This window comes from Oncorhynchus mykiss, chromosome 10 (genome assembly GCF_013265735.2).
Source record: "Oncorhynchus mykiss isolate Arlee chromosome 10, USDA_OmykA_1.1, whole genome shotgun sequence".
Taxonomy (NCBI): domain Eukaryota; kingdom Metazoa; phylum Chordata; class Actinopteri; order Salmoniformes; family Salmonidae; genus Oncorhynchus; species Oncorhynchus mykiss.
Genome location: NC_048574.1, coordinates 3,046,607 through 3,064,997, shown reverse-complemented (window position 1 = coordinate 3,064,997; position 18,391 = coordinate 3,046,607). Strand labels below are relative to the sequence as shown.

At 44.8% G+C, this 18,391-nt stretch overlaps 1 protein-coding gene across 2 annotated transcripts in view; it reads right to left on the bottom strand.

Annotated features, from left to right (window-relative positions):
* Positions 1-5,546: 5,546 nt before the first annotated feature.
* The window catches only part of LOC118966684 (ubiquitin-like protein 3), a 58,293-nt gene continuing 45,448 nt past the window's right edge, over positions 5,547-18,391 (bottom strand). For both annotated transcript variants that reach the window (XM_036989488.1, XM_036989489.1), the window contains exons 3-5: positions 15,106-15,192; positions 11,116-11,193; positions 5,547-6,656 (exon numbers count right to left, since the gene is read on the bottom strand). In XM_036989488.1, the coding sequence (XP_036845383.1) occupies positions 6,604-6,656; positions 11,116-11,193; positions 15,106-15,192 (218 nt within the window). In that variant the 3' untranslated portion in view covers positions 5,547-6,603. The remainder of the gene's footprint in view (positions 6,657-11,115; positions 11,194-15,105; positions 15,193-18,391) is intronic.

Here is an 18,391-nt window from a genome sequence, read left to right as displayed (position 1 = left end):
ACAATGTCGAAAACAGAGTACATTAGGCCAGTTTGGGCTCTAAAACAGAGTACATTAGGCCAGTTTGGGCTCTAAAACCGAGTACATTAGGCCAGTTTGGGCTCTAAAACCGAGTACATTAGGCCAGTTTGGGCTCTAAAACAGAGTACATTAGGCCAGTTTGGGCTCTAAAACAGAGTAAATTAGGCCAGTTTGGGCTCTAAAACCGAGTACATTAGGCCAGTTTGGGCTCTAAAACAGAGTACATTAGGCCAGTTTGGGCTCTAAAACAGAGTACATTAGGCCAGTTTGGGCTCTAAAACAGAGTACATTAGGCCAGTTTGGGTTCTAAAACAGAGTACATTAGGCCAGTTTGGGCTCTAAAACCGAGTACATTAGGCCAGTTTGGGCTCTAAAACCGAGTACATTAGGCCAGTTTGGGCTCTAAAACCGAGTACATTAGGCCAGTTTGGGCTCTAAAACAGAGTACATTAGGCCAGTTTGGGCTCTAAAACAGAGTACATTAGGCCAGTTTGGGCTCTAAAACCGAGTACATTAGGCCAGTTTGGGCTCTAAAACCGAGTACATTAGGCCAGTTTGGGCTCTAAAACCGAGTACATTAGGCCAGTTTGGGCTCTAAAACAGAGTACATTAGGCCAGTTTGGGCTCTAAAACAGAGTACATTAGGCCAGTTTGGGCTCTAAAACCGAGTAAATTAGGCCAGTTTGGGCTCTAAAACAGAGTAAATTAGGCCAGTCTGGGCTCTAAAACAGGAGTAAATTAGGCCAGTCCGGGCTCTAAAACAGAGTAAATTAGACCAGTTTGGGCTCTAAAACAGAGTAAATTAGGCCAGTGTAATATACATAATATGGTGTAATATCACAAACAGTCCTTTGTTGTTGTGCTGGGCTTGGGGTAATGTAACCGCACAAACTCACATTGGTGTACTGAGTGGTAGTACTGTCACTGTAAGGACCAATCCCTTCTCTCCGTGTCTCTGTCTGTCCGCTCCCCATGTGGCACTACAGGAGAACAGAGGGCTGTGTGTGTGTGTGTGTGTGTGTGTGTGTGTGTGTGTGTAAGTAACAAGGCACAATGTACTTTCTGTGTAAGGAGTAATGATCACAGAAGTCATCCACTCCACAGACACCTACTCCACCTAACTGACCATATAAGGAAATAGGTGGATGTGGAGGGGAGGGGGGGGAGTTCTGGAATGCCTATTCTAGATCTCCATAAGGCTTTCGACACGGTAGATTAAGGGGTAACCAGGCAACCCTGATCCTGGATCACCGCAGCCACTTCATGTTTTTTGGGGGGATTAATCAAACCTAGAAGACCAGCTGTGTTAAATTGAGGTCAAGCAACTGAACTGATCGATTAGATCAATTGGTCAGGTGTGGCGACGTGTTGGAACAAAAAATCTCCCGCAGGACCTGCGACACTCCAGGAAGAGGGGTTGTCGACCCTTTTGCAGTAAAGTAATACATCTATCTGTTCAAACTACAAGCCCTGTGTTTTAACAACTCAGCCATCCCGGGGTGGGTCAAATAGTATCTCACGGGCCCTAATCAAACGGGTGGATGTGGACAGGCCTCTGTCAAAACCCAGAACCATAACCTATGGGATCCCACAAGGTAGCGTACATGGGACCCCATCCTCTTCCGGTTGTACATCAATTACTTGAAAGCAGCCTGTTCCTGTTTCTCTACGTCGATGATGCTGTGCCTCTTGCGTCCCACAATGCATTTGGTTGGAAAAAGTGCGGATCTTCTAAATGTTAGTACATGAATAAGCCACCTGGGAGAAACCGGATCGATCCTGTTTGGATCCAAGATCAAACTTGGAAGATCCCCGTTTTTTTTATGTCAAGGTGGGAGACACAGTGGTTACTGCCAAAGATACGCTGAGCTACCTGGGATACCTGGGATGCGAGGTAGGCCTTAAAAAAGTACGGACTTAAAAGCTCTCCCCGAGGTCAACTAAAAAAAACGAACGTTTCTGGCTAGGAAGTCTAGATTCCTGGATAGACAAACGTCACCGACACTGGCAAGGGCCCTTTGTGTAGTGTCAATGTGGTTATACATGTGACTCTTGGTACAGAGGTCTCCCCCCCCCCCCCCCCCCCCCCCCACTAAGGTATGAAGAATGAGCTCCAGACCTCTCAGAATGCATTTGTCAGGATTATTCTGAAACTCACTCCCTGTAATCATCTTGAACCCTCTCACTTTGATTAATGTAGTAAATGGCTCAAGGTGGAACCAAGGGTCACCCAGACTATGTTGAGGGCATTACCAACAACATCTTTCACGGCATTGCCCTAAATATATATTATATTATTATTATTATTATTATTTGAGTTGCATAAATGACACCCATCAGTACCCTAATAGAGGGAGCTCGACTAACTTTGTTCCCTGTAGATACTCTGCTGCAGTTCTATGGGTTACCAAGCTAACTGAATGGGTCACCAAGCTACCTGAATGGGTCACCAAGCTACCTGAATGGATCACCAAGCTACCTGAATGGGTCACCAAGCTACCTGAATGGGTCACCAAGCTACCTGAATGGGTCACCAAGAAACCTGAATGGGTCACCAAGCTACCTGAATGGGTCACCAAGCTACCTGAATGGATCACCAAGCTACCTGAATGGGTCACCAAGCTACCTGAATGGGTCACCAAGCTACCTGAATGGGTCACCAAGCTACCTGAATGGATCACCAAGCTACCTGAATGGGTCACCAAGCTACCTGAATGGGTCACCAAGCTACCTCAATGGGTCACCAAGCTAACTGAATGGGTCACCAAGCTACCTGAAAACTGTCTTCAGAGAATAGCTCTAAGGAGTCTCGTAAAACATATCTGAGAAATTGCATGTCGGTGTGATTAGTGTTTTTGTCTCTCGAGGTGACCCTTATTAAACAGAGACCTCTGTTCTGCTGTTATAGTTCTAAATGAGGATACTGTCGCTGTTTTTAAATTGAGCATGTTATCGTGTTTTCAACCTCCATCATTTTGTATGTATGTACTGCAGTGGAGGCTGCTGAGGGGAGGACGGATTATAATAATGGCTGGAATGGAGCGAATGGAATGGCATCAGAAACACGTGTTTAATGTATTTGATACCATTCCACCCATTCCACTCCAGTCATTACCACGAGCCCTGTCCTCCAGTCCACCCATTCCACTCCAGTCATTTCCACGAGCCCTGTCCTCCCTGATTATGGTGACACCAACCTCCTGTGTTTAATGTATTTGATACCATTCCACCCATTCCACTCCAGTCATTACCACGAGCCCTGTCCTCCAGTCCACCCATTCAAATACATTAAACACAGGAGGTTGGTGTCACCATAATCAGGGAGGACAGGGCTCGTGGTAATGACTGGAGTAGTACTGGAGTAGTCATTACCACGAGCCCTGTCCTCCCTGATTATGGTGACACCAACCTCCTGTGTTTAATGTATTTGATACCATTCCACCCATTCCGCTCCAGTCATTACCACGAGCCCCGTCCTCCACGATTAAGGTGCCACCAGCCTCCTGTGACGTACCGTTGTCGCCGGCTGGAGAAACCTTGTACTTTTAACGATCAAATAAATTAAAATCAATCAATCAATCAATCAATCAATCAAACCAGATGCACTTTCAATCATCTTTATTTGTTTGACAGATGTATGTATTCCATGTGAAGTATAGAAGGTCAAGAGAGAAGAAGCATCTAGATTACTATTATTTACAATCTGTTTGAAAAATGATTTTTGATATTATCACTGTACAAGCTTGAAACTCTGATCGCTGAGAAACTATACTCTTTGGGCTACGTCCCAAATCGCATCCTATTCACCTGCGAAGTGCACTACTTTTGACCAGAGCCATATGGGTAGTGCACTATGCAGGGAAATATGATACAATTTGGGACGTATCCTTTAAGACCTAGTGCTGCAAGAAAGCAAAAAAAATAAAAATTAAAAATAAAAATAAGGATTATATTAAACTATGAACATTTGAAAATAAAAACAGAAAATAAAATGAGAAGTATAACATGTTTACAATAATTCTGTACGTCAATGATTAGGAGGATGGTTCTGTTCTGCTGCTTGTTGTCTGCGTCCTAAATTGGCACCTTATTTCCCCTAAATAGTGCACTACTTTGGACCCCGGTCCCTATGTCAGTAAGTAGCCTTGTCTGAGCTAGAAAAGCCCATAAGACAGGAGCGTGAGGTAGCTTGATGTACAAGTACACCCTCTGGACAGGACGCTAGCCTATCACAGGTTCTACGGGCCACGGTTGAAAGTAGTGCACTATATATGGAAAACGGGAGCCAATCGGAGGGAGGGGGGCGGGACGCAGACCCTGTCACCAAGGTAACGGTTTGAACCACTGTCTAGAAAGCTAGCTAGCTAACCCATGGTGTACACACAGACACTAAGATACTGTATCAACATACTGGATCTATAGGCCTCAACTTGTTCAATATAACATTCATATTAAATATATTCTACACATATGGTAACTTCTTTTTATATATATATATTTTTTATATTAATCCCATTGGAAAAATATAAAATAGAATAACATTTTCTTTTTACAGGTTTTCGATGTGGTGGGCGGCGGAGGGGGGTCCGAGGTTAAGGGGGCGGGGGGATGGCGTGGGGTCAGAGGTTAAGGGGGCGGGGGGATGGCGTGGGGTCAGAGGTTAAGGGGGCGGGGGGATGGCGTGGGGTCAGAGGTTAAGGGGGCGGGGGGATGGCGGGGGGTCAGAGGTTAAGGGGGTGGGGGGGTGGCGTGGGGTCAGAGGTTAAGGGGGTGGGGGGATGGCGTGGGGTCAGAGGTTAAGGGGGCGGGGGGATGGCGTGGGGTCAGAGGTTAAGGGGGCAGGGGGATGGCGTGGGGTCAGAGGTTAAGGGGGCGGGGGGATGGCGGGGGGTCAGAGGTTAAGGGGGTGGGGGGATGGCGTGGGGTCAGAGGTTAAGGGGGCGGGGGGATGGCGTGGGGTCAGAGGTTAAGGGGGCACATGCGTTCAGTGTTGTTAAAAAAAAATGGCTGAAGAAGAGAGGAGGGAGAAAGGAGATTTGGAAGAAAATAATTATTTATTCCAGAATGGTTTCTTTACCTTATCTTAGAGTTCAAGACTGATAACTACACTATGAAGAGTGTCCAAACACACTTTTTGATCATTTGAAATAAAAATTCACTTCCTTATGTTATAAAATACATTTTACCAGGACAAATATGATTATCCATGTTCTGAATCGCTCATTATATATATATATATTATATATTTTATTTTTTTAAGTCTGATTTTGTAGCCTAATCCATCCGATAATAAGCACTCTGCCGACATAGAGGTGCAAGGTTTCTCGTAACAACTTCTGAGGATTTAAAATGTTGTGGTCGTTGTCGTCTACCAAGTTGTTTCTACAGGTCGAGAAAAAAAATGAATTAGACGTGAAATAAATGTCAAAAAAGATTTGAAAAAAAAAAGCTCCGTTGACATTTCAGAGACTCGTTTGGTTTTGTGAAAAATATTCTAAAAAACATTTTATTTATTTTTTAAGAAGAGAAATTTAGAATGAATATGAAAAGCGTTACACTAAAATATGAAAATACTACACGTCATATCTCTAAACAGATATCTATCTGAATTGTATATTGTTTTATGTCCTGCAGATGAGAGAGAAAGATGAGTTCAAGGGGAAAAGTGAGTCTGTCAGGTAGCCTTCATTCTCAGACAGCATCGAGCTGACGCCATGTTGTGACATTTTCAGGATTTTTTTGGCCCCTTTTGTTTCTCTGGCCTCTGTTGATTTAGTCACCCTAATTCTGACCATCCTACCATGGTAAAAAAAAGTGCAATAACCTTTAAACGGCTCATGATAGAGACATGGAATATTGGAGTATTGGTTTTCTTAGAGGATTATCTACACAATTAACATATTATTTTACCCAATGGTTCAAAAGAGGCGTTTTTGATCGACACCCTACGCTTTGGTCGTAGAAAAGAGAGGGAGGGATATTCTGTCTGTCTTTCCCCTAGTTCCCAGTCCCCTCGTTCAGGGAGAAAAGGGAAGATGGAGGAGGGACATTCTGTCTGTCTTTCCCCTAGTTCCTAGTCCCCTCGTTCAGGGAGAAAAGGGAAGATGGAGGAGGGACATTCTGTCTTTCTTTCCCCTAGTTCATAGTCCCCTCGTTCAGGGAGAAAAGGGAAGATGGAGGAGGGACATTCTGTCTTGCTTCTCCTAGTTCAGGAAGGATGAGCGATCTGACAGAAGGAGGAAAGGACTGACTGTCAAAACACAGTCAACAGCATGTTATTATGGCCAAACAACAACAAGGTGGTTGGTTGGTTGGTTGGTTGGTTGGTTGGTTGGTTGGTTGGTTTGTTTGTTAGTCAGTCATTGGTTGGAACCTTGGTGGGGTAATAAAACAGTAGTTAATCCATCCATGAACTAGTGGAAGATTTAAGGACAGAAGTGATAGAGGGGGAATCTTCTCTATACACAGGAGACCGTGTGTGTGTGTGTGTGTGTGTGTGTCAGCATGATAGAGAGACTGCAGGACATCCAGTGTGTTGGTTGGATCCAGGGTGGATGATTAAAGAGGGAGGGAGGTGGGTATTTACAGGATGACACAGCAGTTACTCTCTCCAGTCTTCTCTCTGTTTCTCTGACCTGAGGAGGAACACAATAACACACGGTCAGGACACAGTCAGGACACGGTCAGGACACGGTCAGGACGCGGTCAACACACGGTCAGGACACGGTCAGGACACGGTCAACACGCGGTCAGGACACGGTCAGGACACGGTCAACACACGGTCAGGACACGCTCAACAAACGGTCAGGACACGGTCAACACACGGTCAGGACACGGTCAGGACACGGTCAGGACACGGTTAACACACGGTCAGGACACGGTCAGGACACGGTCAGGACACGGTCAGGACACGGTCAACACACGGTCAACACACGGTCAGACCTCAGAAGGAACACAAATCGAGTCAACACAGTAAAACACAGTAGCAGCAACACAGTAATGCAGTAGCAGTAACACAGAAGCAGTAACACAGTAGCAGTAAAACAGTAACACAGTAGCAGTAACACAGTAACACAGTAACACAGTAACACAGTAACGCAGTAGCAGTAACACAGAAGCAGTAACACAGTACCAGTAACACAGTAGCAGTAAAACAGTAACACAGTAGCAGTAACACAGTAACAGTAACACAGTAACACAGTAACACAGTAGCAGTAACACAGTAACACAGTAGCAGTAACACAGTAGCAGTAACACAGTAGCAGTAACACAGTAACAGTAACACAGTAGCAGTAAAACAGTAACACAGTAGCAGTAACACAGTAACAGCGACACAGTAGCAGCAACACAGTAGCAGTAAAACAGTAACACAGTAGCAGTAACACAGTAACAGTAACACAGTAGCAGTAAAACAGTAACACAGTAGCAGCAACACAGCAACACAGTAACACAGTAACAGTAACACAGTAGCAGTAACACAGTAGCAGTAAAACAGTAACAGTAACACAGTAACAGTAACACAGTAGCAGTAACACAGTAACACAGTAACACAGTAACACAGTAACGCAGTAGCAGTAACACAGAAGCAGTAACACAGTACCAGTAACACAGTAGCAGTAAAACAGTAACACAGTAGCAGTAACACAGTAACACAGTAACACAGAAGCAGTAACACAGTAACACAGTAGCAGTAACACAGTAGCAGTAACACAGTAGCAGTAACACAGTAACAGTAACACAGTAGCAGTAAAACAGTAACAGCAACACAGTAGCAGCAACACAGTAGCAGTAAAACAGTAACACAGTAGCAGTAACACAGTAACAGTAACACAGTAACACAGTAGCAGTAACACAGTAACACAGTAACAGTAACACAGTAACACAGTAACAGTAACACAGTAGCAGTAAAACAGTAACACAGTAGCAGTAACACAGTAACACAGTAACACAGTAGTAGTAACACAGTAGCAGTAACACAGTAGCAGTAAAACAGTAACAGTAACACAGTAACAGTAACACAGTAGCAGTAACACAGTAACACAGTAACACAGTAGCACAGTAACACAGTAGCAGTAACACAGTAGCAGTAACACAGTAACAGTAACACAGTAGCAGTAACACAGTAGCAGTAACACAGTAGCAGTAACACAGTAACACAGTAGCAGTAACACAGTAACACAGTAGCAGTAACACAGTAGCAGTAACACAGTAGCAGTAACACAGCAGCAGTAACACAGTAACACAGTAGCAGTAACACAGTAGCAGTAACACAGTAACACAGTAGCAGTAACACAGTAACACAGTAGCAGTAACACAGTAGCACAGTAACACAGTAACACAGTAACACAGTAGCAGTAACACAGTAGCAGTAACACAGTAACAGTAACACAGTAGCAGTAACACAGTAGCAGTAACACAGTAGCAGTAACACAGTAACACTAACACAGTAGCAGTAACACAGTAGCAGTAACACAATAGCAGTAACACAGTAGCAGTAACACAGTAGCAGTAACACAGTAACACAGTAGCAGTAACACAGTAGCAGTAACACAGTAACACAGTAGCAGTAACACAGTAACACAGTAGCAGTAACACAGTAGCATTAACACAGTAACACAGTAGCAGTAACACAGTAACACAGAAGCAGTAACACAGTAGCAGTAACACAGTAGCAGTAACACAGTAACACAGTAACACAGTAACACAGTAGCAGTAACACAGTAACACAGTAGCAGTAACACAGTAACACAGTAGCAGTAACACAGTAGCAGTAACACAGTAGCAGTAACACAGTAACACAGTAACACAGTAACAGTAACACAGTAACACAGTAGCAGTAACACAGTAACACAGTAGCAGTAACACAGTAGCAGTAACACAGTAACACAGTAGCAGTAACACAGTAACACAGTAACACAGTAGCAGTAACACAGTAACACAGTAGCAGTAACACAGTAACACAGTAGCAGTAACACAGTAGCAGTAACACAGTAGCAGTAACACAGTAACACAGTAACACAGTAGCAGTAACACAGTAAAACAGTAGCAGTAACACAGTAACACAGTAGCAGTAACACAGTAGCAGTAACACAGTAACAGTAACACAGTAGCAGTAACACAGTAGCAGTAACACAGTAGCAGTAACACAGTAACAGTAACACAGTAGCAGTAACACAGTAGCAGTAACACAGTAACACAGTAGCAGTAACACAGTAGCAGTAACACAGTAGCAGTAACACAGTAGCAGTAACACAGTAACACAGTAGCAGTAACACAGTAACACAGTAGCAGTAACACAGTAACACAGTAGCAGTAACACAGTAGCAGTAACACAGTAACACAGTAGCAGTAACACAGTAGCAGTAACACAGTAACACAGTAGCAGTAACACAGTAACACAGTAGCAGTAACACAGTAACACAGTAGCAGTAACACAGTAGCAGTAACACAGTAACACAGTAGCAGTAACACAGTAACACAGTAGCAGTAACACAGTAGCAGTAACACAGTAGCAGTAACACAGTAACACAGTAGCAGTAACACAGTAGCAGTAACACAGTAGCAGTAACACAGTAGCAGTAACACAGTAGCAGTAACACAGTAACACAGTAGCAGTAACACAGTAGCAGTAACACAGTAGCAGTAACACAGTAGCAGTAACACAGTAACACAGTAGCAGTAACACAGTAGCAGTAACACAGTAACACAGTAGCAGTAACACAGTAGCAGTAACACAGTAGCAGTAACACAGTACCACAGTAGCAGTAACACAGTAACACAGTAGCAGTAACACAGTAGCAGTAACACAGTAGCAGTAACACAGTAACACAGTAGCAGTAACACAGTAACACAGTAGCAGTAACACAGTAGCAGTAACACAGTAACACAGTAGCAGTAACACAGTAACACAGTAGCAGTAACACAGTAACACAGTAGCAGTAACACAGTAGCAGTAACACAGTAGCAGCAACACAGTAACACAGTAGCAGTAACACAGTAGCAGTAACACAGTAGCAGTAACACAGTAACACAGTAGCAGTAACACAGTAGCAGTAACACAGTAGCAATAACACAGTAGCAGTAACACAGTAGCAGTAACACAGTAACACAGTAGCAGTAACACAGTAGCAGTAACACAGTAGCAGTAACACAGTAGCAGTAACACAGTAACACAGTAGCAGTAACACAGTAGCAGTAACACAGTAGCAGTAACACAGTAGCAGTAACACAGTAACACAGTAGCAGTAACACAGTAGCAGTAACACAGTAGCAGTAACACAGTAACACAGTAACAGTAACACAGTAGCAGTAACACAGTAACAGTAACACAGTAGCAGTAACACAGTAACACAGTAGCAGTAACACAGTAGCAGTAACACAGTAGCAGTAACACAGTAACACAGTAGCAGTAACACAGTAGCAGTAACACAGTAGCAGTAACACAGTAACACAGTAGCAGTAACACAGTAACACAGTAGCAGTAACACAGTAGCATTAACACAGTAGCAGTAACACAGTAGCAGTAACACAGTAACACAGTAACAGTAACACAGTAGCAGTAACACAGTAGCAGTAACACAGTAACAGTAACACAGTAGCAGTAACACAGTAGCAGTAACACAGTAACACAGTAGCAGTAACACAGTAACACAGTAGCAGTAACACAGTAGCAGTAACACAGTAACACAGTAGCAGTAACACAGTAGCAGTAACACAGTAGCAGTAACACAGTAGCAGTAACAATACATTTCAAAGAAGTCACGTAATTACATGTCATTTTACATTCTCCACACAAGGTGCTACTGACAGAGAATCTTCTACCTAAAGTATATCACCGCATAGGTCTATCTAAATGAACTAATGTAATGTCTTCCTGGTACATCCTTACAGGAACAGGAAGTAGTATTATATTGTAGGCAAAACTAACGCTGATACAAAGCACAGGCTAAATGTGTTGGCCATTCATAAAGGAAGTAAGTGTCCTGCATTTAATCAGAGTTTTAGCGTGTGAAAGTCCCCGTAAGGGACCAGTGAGGGGAAGGAACAAGGGATGACTGAAAGTCTGGCAGGAGAGATGAATGAAAAGCCTGTTACCTTGGGAGTTTGGCTCGGGCAATGTCTCTCTGGCAACTAAATGCATCACTGTGGATTTTCCCAAGGGTAATTTGAGAGCTGAGAGAGGGGAAGGAGAGGAGGGGAGGAGGTGGGAGAGGGAGAAGAGGGGAGAGAAAGAGATAGAGAGGGACAGATAAAGAGAGGGAGAAGGAGAGGAAGATAGAAAGGTTAGTCAACAGACAAATACTTATTACAATGCAAATATATCATTATGGTCATCTTGCTAATATATTATGAGAGAGAGCAGAGAGAGAGAGAGAGAGAGAGAGAGAGAGAGCTGAGAGAGAGAGAGAGAGAGAGAGAGAGGTTAAAATTGGCACAAAAAAAATCACACGTTTCTTTCCACAGGGCCGGGAGGTGAGACAGGGATGCAGCTTAAGCCCCACCCTCTTCAACATATATATCAACGAATTGGCGCGGGCACTAGAAAAGTCTGCAGCACCCGGCCTCACCCTACTAGAATCTAAAGTCAAATGTCTACTGTTTGCTGATGATCTGGTGCTTCTGTCACCAACCAAGGAGGGCCTACAGCAGCACCTAGATCTTCTGCACAGATTTTGTCAGACCTGGGCCCTGACAGTAAATCTCAGTAAGACCAAAATAATGGTGTTCCAAAAAAGGTCCAGTCGCCAGGACCACAAATACAAATTCCATCTAGACAACGTTACCCTAGAGCACACAAAAAACTATACATACCTCTGCCTAAACATCAGCACCACAGGTAACTTCCACAAAGCTGTGAACGATCTGAGAGACAAGGCAAGAAGGGCATTCTATGCCATCAAACATAAAATTCAACATACCAATTAGGATTTGGCTAAAAATACTTGAATCAATCATAGAGCCCATTGCCCTTTATGGTTGTGAGGTCTGGTTGTGAGGTCTGGGGTCCACTCACCAACCAAGAATTCATAAAATGGGACGAAAAACAAATTGAGACTCTGCACGCAGAATTCTGTAAGGCAATTCTGTACAACGTAAAATACCAAATAATATATGCAGAGTAGAATTGAGACGATACCCACTAATGATCAAAAGCTGTTAAATTCTACAACCACCTAAAAGGAAGTGATTACCAAACCTTCCATAACAAAGCCATCACCTACAGAGAGATGAACCTGGAGAAGAGTCCCCTAAGCAAGCTGGTCCTGGGGCTCTGTTCACAAACACAAACACACCCTACAGAGCTCCAGGACATCAGCACAATTAGACCCAACCAAATCATGAGAAAACAAAAAGAGAATTACTTGACACATTGGAAAGAATTAACAAAAAAACTGAGCAAACTAGAATGCTATTTGGCTCTACACAGAGATCACACAGTTGCAGAATACCTGACCACTGTGACTGACCCAAAATTAAGGAAATCTTTGACTATGTACAGACTCAGTGAGCATAGCCTTGCTATTGGCCGCCGTAGGCAGACCTGGCTCTCAAGAGAAGACACACTGCCCACAAAATGAGGTCAGGACGTTAACTCTCATATACTCTCAACAGAATAATCTGCACCTCAGTCTCCTCTCCCTCCAGTCCCTCTCCCCCTCCTTCTTTCTCAAACTCTCTCTCTCCCGTGTTCAAGTCTAGACCAGGTGTTCTATTTCATGAGAGATTTAAATGACTGAGGACATAGTACAGTATCAGTACACACACACACACACACACACACACACACACACACACACACACACACAGACACACACACACACAGACACAGACACACACACCGTCCACCCATTTATCAAGATGTGCTGTGTATCTCCCATAGTGCAGCAAAAGACCGACAGACAGTTTGGAACCACAGGAAAGGTAACAGCCTAACAAACACTTGCTCTTCCCTCTCTCCTTCCCTCTCTCCCTTGTTTGACCACTCTCTCCTTCCCTCTCTCCCTTGTTTGGCCACTCTCTCCTTCACTCTCTCCTTCCCTCTCTCCCTTGTTTGGCCACTCTCTCCTTCACTCTCTCCTTCTCTCTCTCCTTCCCTCTTTCCCTTGTTTGGCCACTCTCTCCTTCCCTCTCTCCCTTGTTTGACCACTCTCTCCTTCCCTCTCTCCCTTGTTTGACCACTCTTTCCTTCCCTCTCTCCTTCCCTCTCTCCCTTGTTTGACCACTCTCTCCTTCCCTCTCTCCTTCCCTGTCTCCCTTGTTTGACCACTCTCTCCTTCCCTCTCTCCTTCCCTGTCTCCCTTGTTTGACCACTCTCTCCTTCCCACTCTCCTTCCCTGTCTCCCTTGTTTGACCACTCTCTCATTCCCTCCCTCTCTCTCCCCTCCCTCTCTCTCCCCTCCCTCTCTCTCCTCTCTCCCTCTCTCCCTCTCTCTCCCCTCCCTCTCTCTCCCCTCCCTCTCTCTCCTCTCTCCCTCCCTCCCTCTCTCTCCCCTCCCTCCCTCTCTCTCTCTCCTCTCTCTTCTCTCCCTCCCTCCCTCTCTCTCCCCTCCTGTAAACACTGTCTGAGGTCTACCCAAACACAAACACAGTGCTTCCCTTTCCTGCCCAGTCTCTTTCCTCTCCACCCTGTCCAGTCAAAGCAAGTTTGTCTCTCCCTCTCTCCTCTCCACCCTGTCCAGTCAAAGCAAGTTTGTCTCTCCCTCTCCTCTCTCCCTTTCTCCTCTCTCCTCTCTCCTCTCTCTCCTCTCTCTCCCTCTCTCCCTCTCTCCTCTCTCCCTCTCTCCCTCTCTCCTCTCTCCTCTCTCCTCTCTCCCTCTCTCCTCTCTCCCTCTCTTCTATCTCCTCTCTCCCTCTCTCCCTCTCTCCTCTCTTCTATCTCCTCCTCTACTCTCTCCTCTCTCCTCTCTCCCTCTCTCCACTCTCCTCTCTCCACTCTCCTCTCTCCTCTCTCCCTCTCTCCATTCTCCTCTCTCCCTCTCTCCTCTCTTGTCCTGAGGCCTGAGGGTCCTCTGTTTCTCTGTTCAGGACAGGAGTCTAGGGGGAACAGAGACAGGAGTCTAGGGGGAACAGAGACTTACATGGAGACACACACCAGCTTCCCAACACTGCTCCAGCTGAGTGACTGTGTGTGTGTGTGTGACTGTGACTGTGTGGGTGAGTGTGACTGTGACTGTGTGTGACTGTGTGTGTGATTGTGTGTGACTGTGTGTGACTGTGTGTGACTGTGTGTGACTGTGTGTGTGACTGTGACTGTGTGTTTGAGTGTGACTGTGACTGTGTGTGTGAGTGTGACTGTGTGTGTGAGTGTGACTGTGTGTGTGACTGTGACTGTGTGTGACTGTGTGTGTGACTGTGTGTGTGAGTGTGACTGTGTGTGAATGTGACTGTGTGTGTGACTGTGACTGTGTGTGACTGTGTGTGTGACTGTGACTGTGTGTGTGAGTGTGTGTGAGTGTGACTGTGTGTGTGAGTGAGTGTGTGTGAGTGTGTGTGACTGTGTGTGTGACTGTGTGTGTGAGTGAGTGTGACTGTGTGTGTGAGTGAGTGAGTGTGAGTGTGTGTGTGAGTGAGTGAGTGTGAGAGTGTGTGAGTGAGTGTGACTGTGTGTGTGAGTGAGTGAGTGTGAGTGTGTGTGTGAGTGAGTGAGTGTGAGTGTGTGTGAGTGAGTGTGACTGTGTGTGTGACTGTGTGTGACTGTGTGTGTGAGTGTGTGTGACTGTGTGTGTGACTGTGTGTGACTGTGTGTGTGAGTGAGTGTGACTGTGTGTGTGAGTGAGTGAGTGTGAGTGTGTGTGTGAGTGAGTGTGAGTGTGTGTGAGTGAGTGTGACTGTGTGTGTGAGTGAGTGTGACTGTGTGTGTGAGTGAGTGTGGCTGTGTGTGTGAGTGAGTGTGGCTGTGTGTGTGAGTGAGTGTGACTGTGTGTGTGAGTGAGTGTGTGTGAGTGTGTGTGTGTGTGAGTGAGTGAGTGAGTGAGTGAGTGAGTGAGTGAGTGAGTGAGTGAGTGAGTGTGAGTGAGTGTGACTGTGTGTGTGAGTGAGTGTGACTGTGTGTGTGTGAGTGAGTGAGTGTGTGTGAGCTCTCACCTCCTAGTGTGACATTTCCATGTAGAAAACGACCCTGGTAGATGAGCCTCAGGATGTTAGGACTGCTGACCTGTTCCTCCTCCCAGTCTGAAAGAGAGATGAAGATCACCGTCATCATCATCATCATCATCGCCGTTGTCACCATCATCTATAGTATTCACAGTTTTTCTGTGTGATTATGTCTCATGGGAGAGAGAAAGATAGAGAGACAGGAAGATAAGGAATAGAGAAGAGGGAGAGAGGGGAGGGAAGAGAGGGGAGGGAAGAGAGGGGAGAGGGAGAGAGAAGAGAGAGAGAGGAGATGTAAGAGAAGGGAGAGAGAAGAGAGGAGACTGAGAGTGAAGAGAGGGGAGAGGGAGAGAGGGAAGAAAGGAGAGGGGAGAGAGGAGAGAGAAGAGGGAAGATAGGGAGAGAGGAGGGAGAGGAGAGAGGGAAGAGAGGAGGGGACAGAGGAGAGGGAAGAGAGGAGAGAGGCAGTGGAGTCTGGACACCATATGTGAATCCTAAACTAACCCACACACACAGATGTGATACAGGGCCCGTGAGGAGTTCTGGCCCAGGGCCTTCGAGTGATAGCTACAGTATCTTTGAGCTCATTAAGGTGTAAGATGTCAGATTCCCACCGGAGTCCCTCTTCAGGGATCTGTAGCACCAGACACACTGTGGAGGAGTCCAGTAGATAGTCATTGTAATACTACACGATGTAGGCTACAGCTTTGTGAGGTGTCACGTTTTGCTCCAGGGACGTCCCCGAAGACGATTTGAAGACATCCTCAGAACGATGTGTCATGGTCCCCGGGAGGTTATTGTCTAGCTCAAAATGTTTTCACGTGTAGTTTCCTGGTGTCACATGTAGTTTCCTGGTATCATGTGTAGTTTCAAGGTGTCATGTGTAGTTTCCTGGTATCACATGTCGTTTCCTGGTGTCACATTTAATGCCATACAACTCTCCTTCCGTGGCCTCCAATTGCTCTTAAATACAAGTAAAACTAAATGCATGCTCTTCAACCGATCGCTGCCTGCACCTGCCCGCCTGTACAACATCACTACTCTGGACGGCTCTGACTTAGAATACGTGGACAACTACAAATACTTAGGTGTCTGGTTAGACTGTAAACTCTCCTTCCAGACCCATATCAAACATCTCCAATCCAAAGTTAAATCTAGAATTGGCTTCCTATTTCGCAACAAAGCATCCTTCACTCATGCTGCCAAACATACCCTTGTAAAACTGACCATCCTACCAATCCTCGACTTTGGCGATGTCATTTACAAAATAGCCTCCAATACCCTACTCAACAAATTGGATGCAGTCTATCACAGTGCAATCCGTTTTGTCACCAAAGCCCCATATACTACCCACCATTGCGACCTGTACGCTCTCGTTGGCTGGCCCTCGCTTCATACTCGTCGCCAAACCCACTGGCTCCATGTCATCTACAAGACCCTGCTAGGTAAAGTCCCCCCTTATCTCAGCTCGCTGGTCACCATTGCATCTCCCACCTGTAGCACGCGCTCCAGCAGGTATATCTCTCTAGTCACCCCCAAAACCAATTATTTCTTTGGCCGCCTCTCCTTCCAGTTCTCTGCTGCCAATGACTGGAACGAACTACAAAAATCTCTGAAACTGGAAACACTTATCTCCCTCACTAGCTTTAAGCACCAACTGTCAGAGCAGCTCACAGATTACTGCACCTGTACATAGCCCACCTATAATTTAGCCCAAACAACTACCTCTTTCCCTACTGTATTTAATTTATTTATTTATTTTGCTCCTTTGCACCCCAATATTTTTATTTCTACTTTGCACATTCTTCCATTGCATATCTACCATTCCAGTGTTTTACTTGCTATATTGTATTTACTTTGCCACCATGGCCTTTTTTGCCTTTACCTCCCTTATCTCACCTCATTTGCTCACATCGTATATAGACTTGTTTATACTGTATTATTGACTGTATGTTTTGTTTACTCCATGTGTAACTCTGTGTTGTTATATGAGTCGAACAGCTTTGCTTTATCTTGGCCAGGACGCAGTTGCAAATGAGAACTTGTTCTCAACTAGCCTACCTGGTTAAATAAAGGTGTTCTCAACTAGCCTACCTGGTTAAATAAAGGTGTTCTCAACTAGCCTACCTGGTTAAATAAAGGTGTTCTCAACTAGCCTACCTGGTTAAATAAAGGTGTTCTCAACTAGCCTACCTGGTTAAATAAAGGTGTTCTCAACTAGCCTACCTGGTTAAATAAAGGTGTTCTCAACTAGCCTACCTGGTTAAATAAAGGTGTTCTCAACTAGCCTACCTGGTTAAATAAAGGTGTTCTCAACTAGCCTACCTGGTTAAATAAAGGTGTTCTCAACTAGCCTACCTGGTTAAATAAAGGTGTTCTCAACTAGCCTACCTGGTTAAATAAAGGTGTTCTCAACTAGCCTACCTGGTTAAATAAAGGTGTTCTCAACTAGCCTACCTGGTTAAATAAAGGTGTTCTTAACTAGCCTACCTGGTTAAATAAAGGTGTTCTCAACTAGCCTACCTGGTTAAATAAAGGTGTTCTCAACTAGCCTACCTGGTTAAATAAAGGTGTTCTCAACTGGCCTACCTGGTTAAATAAAGGTGTTCTCAACTGGCCTACCTGGTTAAATAAAGGTGTTCTCAACTAGCCTACCTGGTTAAATAAAGGTGTTCTCAACTGGCCTACCTGGTTAAATAAAGGTGTTCTCAACTAGCCTACCTGGTTAAATAAAGGTGTTCTCAACTGGCCTACCTGGTTAAATAAAGGTGTTCTCAACTGGCCTACCTGGTTAAATAAAGGTGTTCTCAACTAGCCTACCTGGTTAAATAAAGGTGTTCTCAACTAGCCTACCTGGTTAAATAAAGGTGTTCTCAACTAGCCTACCTGGTTAAATAAAGGTGTTCTCAACTGGCCTACCTGGTTAAATAAAGGTGTTCTCAACTAGCCTACCTGGTTAAATAAAGGTGTTCTCAACTAGCCTACCTGGTTAAATAAAGGTGTTCTCAACTGGCCTACCTGGTTAAATAAAGGTGTTCTCAACTGGCCTACCTGGTTAAATAAAGGTGTTCTCAACTGGCCTACCTGGTTAAATAAAGGTGTTCTCAACTAGCCTACCTGGTTAAATAAAGGTGTTCTCAACTAGCCTAACTGGTTAAATAAAGGTGTTCTCAACTAGCCTACCTGGTTAAATAAAGGTGTTCTCAACTGGCCTACCTGGTTAAATAAAGGTGTTCTCAACTAGTCTACCTGGTTAAATAAAGGTGTTCTCAACTAG